At 38.9% G+C, this 10231-nt stretch overlaps 1 protein-coding gene across 1 annotated transcript; it reads right to left on the bottom strand.

Moving 5' to 3' along the window:
* Nucleotides 1–2475: 2475 nt before the first annotated feature.
* eif1axb (eukaryotic translation initiation factor 1A X-linked b) lies at nucleotides 2476–5819 on the bottom strand. The gene is made up of 7 exons (XM_080855730.1): nucleotides 5662–5819; nucleotides 4673–4756; nucleotides 4443–4546; nucleotides 3815–3865; nucleotides 3221–3302; nucleotides 2961–3052; nucleotides 2476–2736 (listed from the first exon to the last, which is right to left on the bottom strand). The coding sequence occupies exons 1-7, from the start codon at nucleotides 5675–5677 to the stop codon at nucleotides 2731–2733; spliced, it is 435 nt and encodes a 144-aa protein (XP_080711856.1). The 5' UTR covers nucleotides 5678–5819; the 3' UTR covers nucleotides 2476–2730.
* Between the last annotated feature and the right edge of the window lie 4412 nt (nucleotides 5820–10231).

The raw sequence follows: 10231 nt of genomic DNA, 5'->3' as shown, positions 1-10231 counted from the left end.
TGGCACTACTGAGGTGTTATGGAAGACCATGTTGCTCTGATAGTGGCCTTCAGCTCTTCTGTGTGTTTGGGTCTGTTGTCTCGCATCTTCCTTTTCACAATACCCTATAGAATCTCTATGGGTTTTAGGTCAGCGAGTTTGCTGGCCAATCAAGCACAGGGATACCATGGTCCTTAAACCAGGTACTGGTACCTTTGGAAGTGTGTGCAGGTGCCAAGTCCTGATGGAAAATGAAATCTGCATCTCCATAAAGCTGGTCAGCAGAGAGAAGCACAAAGTGCTCTAGAACTTTCTGGTAGATGGCTGCGCTGACCTTGGACCACACAGTGGACTAACACCAGCAGAAGACATGGCACCCCAAACCATCACTGACTGTGGACACTTTACACTGGACCTCAAGCAACTTGGATCCTGTTCCTCTCCTCTCTTCCTCCAGACTCCGGGACCTTGATTTCCAAATTAAATACAAAATGTACTTTCATCTGAAAAGAGAACTTTGGACCACTGAGCAACAGTGCAGTCCTTTTTGTCCTTAGCCCAGGTGAGACGCCTCTGACGTTGTCTCTGGTTCAAGAGTGGCTTGACACAGGAATGTGACAGTTGAAGTCCATGTTCTGGATACGTCTGTGCGTGTAGGCTCTTGAAGAACTGACTCCAGCTGCAGTCCACTCCTTGTGAATCTCCCTTGAATGGGCTTTGTTTCACAATCCTCTCAAAGATGTCGTTATCCCTGTTGCTTGTGCACCTTTCTACCAAATTGTTTCCTTCCATTCAACTTCCCATTAATGTGCTTGGATACAGCACTCTGTGAACAGCATGCTTCTTTAGAAATTACCTTTTGTGTCTTACCCTTCTTGTGCAGGGTGTCAATGATCGTCTTCTGGACAACTGTCAAGTCAGCAGTCTTCCCCATGATTGTGTAGCCTACTGAACTAGACTGAGAGACCATTTAAAGGCTCAGGAAGCCTTTGCCATTGTTTTGAGTTAATTAGCTGATTAGAGTGTGACACCATTGGTCATCAATATGGAACTTTTTCACAATATTCTAATTTTCTGAGATACTGAATTTTGGGTTTTCATTAGCTGGCAGTTATAATAATGAAAATTAAAAGAAATAAACACTTTAAATAGATCAGTCTGTGTGTAAACAATCTATATAATATATGAGTTTCACTTTTTGAATAGAATTACTGAAATAAATCAACTTTTCGATGATATTCTAATTTATTGAGATGCACCTGTATATATATATATACATATATATATTAAAACCACCTATTAAAGTATCCATCTACTGCTTTGCCTCATAGCTTGGGGACGTGGCCTTTGTGAGCAGAGCATCACTGAAGCCTTTCATGTGACACAGTCCATTTTGCAGCCATGCTCACCTTTCTAGTCACCAAAGCGCTTATGTCATTGCTCAGGGTGGCTCTGTATTGGGGGTTGTGTTTGGTAACGAGACTGAAAATCGTCATCTGACGTCATGATTATTTTATACCTGCAAGGCCAGTCGGTTGAATGGCTGCAATAGTAGGAATGTTTTAACATTTTGTATGCTAACATTACGGTCACATTTATGTGCTTGATTATTACTCCCCCACTTCCCATTGTACCTCCGCAATGCATTACGCCTCGGTGGATAATAAAGTAGTAGTGTACAGTAGTAGTATCAGTGGATGTTGAGTGGGTGAGAGTACTATTTCGGGTCAGGGAGGGTTACAGAACCACAGGCACAAGGTCGTAGCATCTTGTCCAATCTGAGGGATGTAGTTTAAAGCTAAAATGTACGGTATAGGTTTGTATTGATTGATTTTTTTTTGCAGCTTCAGCTGGCATTTCTTACCTGTGTATTTTGACAAAGAATTGCGTGGTTGGTACACAAAAGTGCAGGTTGGCAGGTCTGTAATCTTAAAACAGGAAACCCTTGTCCCCAAAAATATTAGTCAAGGATGAGGATGATTTAATGTATTGGTGTTTTTTTATTCAACATCCCTCAATCCATAAAGACAGCATTTTACAATACTTCAATGTAACACAACTGCTATACAGATAGAAACAGATAAAGGCTCGGACAGGCATTTTTCTTTCGTTTTCATAAATGAAGCTGCTTTGCACAGATATCTTTTTTTGAATTCAATTATCCATACCAAAAGTCAAAAAAACATAATGAGGTTGTCAAATAGAAAAATACAGCGAACTGGTGCCTTGGGGTTAATGGGCCTGAGACAAGCTTGCTCTCAATTTTGGTGTTAATTCTTACAATCAATGCATGACCTACTGCATTGCAATATCTGTATTTATTGGAGATAAAAAAAAAAAACAATAACAAAAAAAAAAAAAACATTCAGTTAGACTGGAGGCAACTTAGTGGCATAAAACTGTTCTTGAAGAAACATTTCTTACCATTTTAGCTCTCAGGCGGTAATAACAAGTTGACTAAAATCTCTACAATGATTCAGACTGCCAGACCAAATATAAAATGGTTCATCTTTTTATTGCGAATCCAGAGATTCTGAACTAAATTCCACGTGTGTGTGAAATTAATATAAATACACAAGATAACAAAATATATTGGGTGAGCCTGGTGCTGTAGTCATGTTAGTGGTGACAGAACCCTAACGGGAGCCACCTGATAAGCAGGGAAGAATAGCCACTCCAAAGGGGGCATGGGAGATTGGTCATATCTTTCCAGGCCGAGCACAAGTTTGCCATCCTCCTCACAGTGTCTGTTTAGATCTGGAGGGGGTCAAAGTTCAAAGAGTTTAAAGTTATATTATGATACATAAACAGTATGACAACATTGTTAATTGTAAATGAATATTTCCTGCAGCAAACACATTTTCTAACAGTAATACTGCAATTTAATTTTCATATTTTAACAGTAATGCTACAACCCAGGAACTGACTAGCTTTTGTTATACACGCATATCCTCCAGATAGAAACACTGCTATATGCTCACATCATCAATGTCCTCGTCATCATCACCAATGTCATCAAACATGATTTCATCATCATCTCCAGGTCCGAAAGTATCCGTCTCGTTGATTTTGGCTGAACAGAGAGAAGATAAGGGCATGACTCTCAGCTTTAGGTTGTAATACATTTCAAACAGCCAAAACATGTTTACTATTTGAGTTAATCTTAGCTCCATCACTGAGAAATGAACCTTGGATCAGTGGAAAAATGGACAGTACCCTAGTGTACATAAGATATTCTTACCATGCTCTGGAAGCTCTCCGTAGGCTTTCAGACTCCTGGCCTCATCAGCATTGTACTTCAGAATGACATCAGCTTTGTTGTCCTAAGGGTAGAACACAAATGTCAGAATCTATAGACAGAGAATAATTATCCTTTAGAAGATGTGAAATTGATGAGGCTTCATGCAACTGGAATCTTTCACTTCAGTTATCCTGAGACCTCATTCACTCAACAAGACATGCCACACTGTCAATAAAGAACACTGAACTATGTGATAACAGAAAACTATTTCTATGATTATTACTAAACTGCGTTGTAAAATATGTTTATTTAAATAACATTGCATGATATAAATAGGTATGAGAGCATCATCACGCAGGAGTGGATGCCGTAGCTCTCAACACAGATCATTAGAATGTGACATAGAATATTGCAGTTTACATCATTCCTTGAGCACTCATTTATCACATGATACTATTAGGGCCTGTGTTCAAGGGTGATGCAATGCTAGTTTGCTATGATAGTGAAGTGCAATCCCAACTGGGTTCCAACCATGAGATTAGGAGACATTGTATACCTTCAGAAACATAAAAACAATAATATAATTTGACAAACCTGATAATCTCTTAATCCAACAAGAATGATGTCTGATGTATTGATCCACACCTGCAAGTAAATGCAAAAATATGTTGAACGGTGTGGTCTCAAATGATGCTGTTGTAAAAAACAAGACTGGTAACCCACCATCAACTGACAAATGATCCAAATACCACAGAGGCAGATATGTCTGCATGTAAAGATTGTGCCAATTATGAATATTCAAGAACAACAATTTAGACACAAGGTAGTCTGTAGTAAATCAGTCCATTATTCCAATTTCACATATATTCATTATAATCAGTATTTACTAGATTGGTGCAAAACACTGTGTAAAGGTCAGCTCACCATAAACAAACAGGTCAGTCTTATCAGCCTGACACAACTGAGCTAGCCATCCGAATGATGGTCACAAGAAAACATGCACCTTTCCTTTCATTGTACACACATGTGCCCTTCAGAGACACGACTTCATTGCCTATTTACTTTGTATTACAAGTATAAACCTTATACACAATACTAGAATGATGTTGTGCAGACTGCCATAACTCTTATTTCTGGGTTAACCATCCCTTTTAACAATGTGTTCAGAAAATGTTGAGTCAGCATGTAACTAGACTAACACAACAGAATCAGCGAATTGTACCTTTTTCCGGAGCTTTCCCCGGATGTGACAGAGTCGCTTCACCCCATCGAAGCACATAGCCTCCAACCTGCCATTGCCCAACATCTTAATCACCTGAGCATATTCTGGAAACAAGACAAAGGCATCCAAATGTCAACAATACCACAGTGACTTTGAACACAGACAAGTGTACACAATACACCAACGGGATACATAACAACAATGTGGGACTGGGTTCTTAAAGACTTTACCTTGTCCATCTTCCTTAAACACCAGCTCCCTCTTCTCTGACTCGTTCTCATTCTTACCACGACGACGATTCTTTCCTCCCTTTCCTGCGAAACAAAGGGAAGTGCAAATTAATGTATATCAATTTGTAAATGACAAGTATAATCTCATCAGCAAGTTATCAACCACAGTGACATGACCACCAAGAGACCTACAACCACTTTTCACAGTTCAATTTCACTTCACAACCTGAAAAGTTAATCTATTTCTAAAAGGTAGGAAACCAGAGTTCCAGTTCTTACTAGCTAGTAATATCAGCACAGAAGAAATCAGTAGCAGATGTCGACAGCGGCAGCCAGTGAGTTTCAACTGCCCAACTAATGTAGAAGACCGGGAATTCCGAGCTACCGTTAGCAAACGGAGTTGTTAAGCTATTTTACTAGCAAACTAACAGAATGAAGGCTGGCCACCTCAATACTTGGTACAGCCTCGAAGTCTTTCAAATGATCACCATTTTGTTAGTCTAAAGACCCAACAGAGGTAACAACCAGCGTTTTCGGCCTCTAGATACCCATTATATGCCCAATCAGAATCAACTAGCATATTCATTGCTAGCTAGCTTATGCCATGCCAGTGAGCAAGTTAGCATTGAGCCACTGCCCAAAACCCAATTCACCGGTGTCAGCATCAGCTTTCCATATATTGCCTAATATCGCCCTGTAAGACATCACCAGTCAAGTACAATATAGTTTATATACAGTGAAACGTAGTCGCAGGAGATATCCGTTAAGTGTAGTGTTAAAGCATGTCTAGCTTTCTGCTAAATCGACAAGCGTTTAAATGACTAGCTATGCTTGTTGAGCTAGCTAACAAGCTAGGCAGGGAGCAAGAGATCTCTCGTGTCACGCTTTTAATGCGTGTTCTCGGTGGCTATGCTAACATTAGCTTGCAAACTGCGCACTCACAAATCGATGAACAACTTCAACGATTACACGACATATGTTTTACGAACCTTTATTTTTGGGCATATTCTTTAAAGCGGCGTCCTAACTCCGAGTCCGTGTTGATTATACGTTTGAAATGAAGATATCAGAGAATGACTTCACCACTTTCCCAGATGCCTGACTAGCGTCAGAGTCCTTTTCGTAGCAGCGAGTGAAAAGGTGCGCCTGCGCGAAATAGGAACTGTTCATTGTAATAATTTTAGTGCAACTTTATCAAAAAAAATGAATATGATTTCAAAACTAACTTTGTTTTTTTTTTAAATTTTGTTTTGTTTTAAATTTCATTTTAATGATGAACATTTTTTCGATAAATTCAGCCTTGCATACACAACGATCGGACGGAATTAATTACGGATGTTAGCTTGTTGTATTATGAATTTCAATTTAAACCAATCATTGAATTGCTGTTATTTTGAACACGATGTAGATTGAGATACGTATTAAGTAACGTTTCTGAAATGTATTTAATTAAATAACGCATATTTCCATACGCAGTGGTAAACCAAAGCTGTGTGAACAAACCCCAACAACAACTAACCACATTTCCGGAATCATATTTCAAAATAAAAGCCTCTTGTTTTGTTGGCAGTAGAAAAACGGCCGACAAACAAACTGTATTTCTATGTGTGGTTAGAAGAACAGGTATTTGAAAGATGGGTGCAGTTTTGCAGAAACTGTATGTATCAGGTAATATTACAATCTTAAGCAGCGCAAAACAACGACGGGAAGGGTGATTTGGGGTTGAGCTAGCGACTTGGTGATAACTTCACTCAACACAAACAACAGTGTGTGGCAATAATATAAGCGACAGTATTAACGCATCGTAAAATGGAAATACAAAATGAATCTACACAAATGGATGTGAATATCACTTAAATATGTTCGCAGCATGGTTCGGTGATGTCAACAGTTGTAGTGGCAGCAATGTGTCTCTGCACTTCCTCTTTGTGGAAACATTGTGGATGGAAGGATTTGACATGTGAACTTCAAAAAGAAGATTGGAAAAAAACAAGTTTATATCCTACTGCTGTGGTACTACGATTCAATTTAGTTAGGGTGAGAGTAAAGTCCGAACAGCCACATATGTTATGAAAGAATAAGTCGACACTTCGAAAGCGAAACATTATTTCAAAGGACTGGAGGTAGCCAAGACTGCTAACTGTACAGTGAATTAGCACTAAGCTTATGCTAACGTTCTTTTTGGTTCTAGGTTAGGGATAGCTAACAGGTCAGGCTAACGAGCTACTTCAACCATCTTTATGGGATAAGAGAAGTGGAAACTAGTCAGCTAGCAAGGAAGTTAGTCATTAGAAGCTATTATGATCCATATTTGTGCTGTAGATGGCTGTCCGAACAAATCGGACACAATTATTCACTACACATTACCGGAGGAGCCGACCAGACGTCTAAAGTGGATAGCATTTCTGGAAATGGGAAGAAAAGCAGAGCTTTCTTGCACTACTAGGATTTGCGGTAGACATTTCTCAGAAGACAGCTTCACTAAACTGGACTTGGGATTCACAACACGGTTGGTTCTGAATGTGAATGCTGTTCCTAGCATTTATCTAGATGGACTGACAGTGCAACAAAAACAGGAGGAAACTGATAAGGTGCGTGTTTGAGCATCATTTTAGTGATAACATTTTGCCGATACCAGTAAGCTATCGACGCTAGCAACCAAGCTATGTGAAAGCAGTCGATCGTCCCGACGGTCTTAGCCTTAGCCTGCTAATGTTTTCTCTATTTTTGTGACTATAAAGGAAACAACACCACATAATCTTAATATACGTCTAATTGTAGGCTATTAGTATATCTTCCACGTCGTACTATCAGTAGTTAAGCACGTTTATTAAAATGTTACCTCTTTTCAAGAGATATGCACCATAACTTGAAAGTTGAATTTATTTATTACAGGGGTTTCCATCAGAGATTTCCAGTGAAGTAGAAAGTGGCATCATTGTCACTGACACCATTTCTTTGGCTTGCTTGAAAGAGGAGCCTCTTCAGGATGAACTGAGTTGTGATGCTATGAGGATCATTAAAGTGGAACCACTGGATGACAATGGATATGGGGATTCATCATTTGACCAACCTACCGAAGAAGAAATGTTGGACAATGATGCCACTATTTTTAAAATAGAGGTTTGTGAGGATCCCATCAACGTTGATGATGGGAAACCATTTCACTGTTCAACTTGTGGTGAGGGTTTTCTAAACAAGGGGGTTCTGAAACAACATGAGGTCAAACACCTAACTTTGTTTCCTCGACCTTCAAAGTCCTACCAATGTAAACACTGTGGAAAGGCTTTTCCCCACAAAGGATTTTTAAAAGCCCATGAAAAAATTCATGCTAATATGGAGTCACAAATGTCATTCAGCTGCACTGAATGCGACAGGAGATTTCGTAACCATTCAAGTCTTAAAAAACATATGCACAATCATTTGACAAGGTTAAAATATCCATGTCCGGTGTGTGGGGAAGACTTTGAAATGAAGGGTAGTCTTCACAACCATATAAGGACACACCCAGGAGAGAGATTTCGCTGTACATTTTGTAATATAAGATTTTTAAAAATCGATGCCTACCTGAAGCACGTGGACCGGCATACGGTTGTAACCCCGTACTATTGTGACAAATGCAAAATCTATCAGTTGACACAGAGAGGTTTCCTGCTGCATCAGAAAAGGCACGTCTGCAAAGAACTGATGCCGATAATTGCTAAGCAGAGTGAGATGATTAAAAATGGGGGAAAAAATAAGAATTATCTTAACACACCACTTCAAGACAGTCAAGCTGGAGAGAGAATGGTGGTTGAAGATTCATACTTAAAATCACCTTTACAGTCACAGAACAAAACTGTAACAACACCTCTGGAGACTAGTGAGTTGCCATCACATACAGGACCATGTGCCACTGAAATAGAAAAAACAACCACATAAATGAAGCTGAAACTAAGTGGGCCTACGATGGGGAAACGGAAATCATACGAAACAGAAAGTCGAAATTATTTAAAGCCAAGGCTGAAGTCCATTTGACCAGTTGGTACACATGCGGAGTGAAATGCATACACTCAGTCTAGTAAACTCAGCCCCTACCCCCCACCAAGCCATTTGTGTACTAAGGGCAGCAACCCGTTGCTTTGTCTTTTACTGAAAATGCAAGGCAATAATGTTCATTCTTTCATCGTAACTAACTACACATTGTTTATGTTATAGCCCAGATGTGACGTTATTATAACATGAGCTTGTATGTGTATGACATGTGGAACAGAAGCATTGCAATGACACTTGAACACTTCTGCGTTCTTCAGTGCATAGGCAATGCTCGGACTATCACAGTGAATGTGGATTATGAACTACTGCAATCTGCTCAGGGTTCCTCCATTTTTCACTTTTTGTAAGCATTCAATTTATTGTCAACAGACTGAAAAACAAAGCTGACTTATTATGTAAACCGAGATTTAATATTTGAATAATGAATTTTAGATAGCAGAACATGTTGTTATTTAATGAAGAACGTCTTGAATCATGGTTAAACTGAAAGATTTCCATACATGCCAAAGCAACCTGTATATTTTTGTTTTCCTTTACCATGGCGTGATGACAAGTTATAGTCAATTTTGATTATTTGTCCTTCAGAAACAGGCATATGGTTTTAGTATTTTCCATGCAGAATTTAAAATCATGGAGTGATTTTGCAAACGGCAGATATCAATTATATCTATGTGCTGCATCTTTCAACCCTTCACTAAAGTGTTAATATTCTTCCTGAAATGGAAACATCCTTTCTTGTTTTTTTTAATTTTATTTGTATTTTGTTTATAAATAAAAAAAGAATTAGGCCTAATTATGCATATGGATGGAAATGTGTATGTGATTTTTATGTTGTTGTCTTGGTATGATTGTGTTTATTAAAAAGTGAGACCATCCGCCGTAGGAAGCCTAAAGCAATTGTATACTTTTCCATGATGTCTCTTTAGGCGATGGCTATTTGTGGCTATTTAGCCCACACCTGAGAAAGAAACTAACTACCAGGGAGTTAAAATACCCAACCTTGGCAAACAAATACGGGGCATCAATTAGCCTAACTTATGTAGGCCTACGACAGAATCATCTGAAGTCTGCTGTAGTTTTATGTCGCACATACAGTAACTCAAGCCTATCTTTACTCGACGGACGGAAAGGACTGGAAAAAGGTTTTAAAAATGGCTTCATTTATTGGCTTTAAAAAAAAAAAACGCTATTTCAAATTAAATGATAGGCCACTTAAACCATAGTTTATAAAGTAGAGAAGTAACAGGTAGGCTATACGGTCATACAAATACATTAAGTGTGTCCACTGATGTTGTATAGGCTAATACAGGTAAGCTACATTTTAACACAAATTTTGTTCGCGAACTCAATGAAAGGCAGTGACAACTTGGTCACGTGGTCTGCAGGGATTTCCTATCCTGTAAACACCACGGAGGAAGCGTGTTGTTCAAAAAGTTGGCAAGCAATTTATTGTGATATGTTCTATTATGCAATTTTAAGACAGCGTGCGTATAATAAGAACATTCGGTTGCTCAAAGAAGGAGT

This window comes from Sprattus sprattus, assembly GCF_963457725.1.
Source record: "Sprattus sprattus genome assembly, chromosome: 17".
NCBI lineage: Eukaryota > Metazoa > Chordata > Actinopteri > Clupeiformes > Clupeidae > Sprattus > Sprattus sprattus.
This window is presented reverse-complemented; position numbering and strand designations above follow the sequence as displayed.

Coding starts and splice junctions, on each gene's coding strand:
- eif1axb (XM_080855730.1), bottom strand. Junction 4,547..4,672: donor GTTTAAGGAAGATGGACAAG/GTAAAGTCTTTA, acceptor TCTTGTTTCCAG/AATATGCTCAGGTGATTAAG. Junction 3,303..3,814: donor TTGGATTAAGAGATTATCAG/GTTTGTCAAATT, acceptor TTCTACCCTTAG/GACAACAAAGCTGATGTCAT.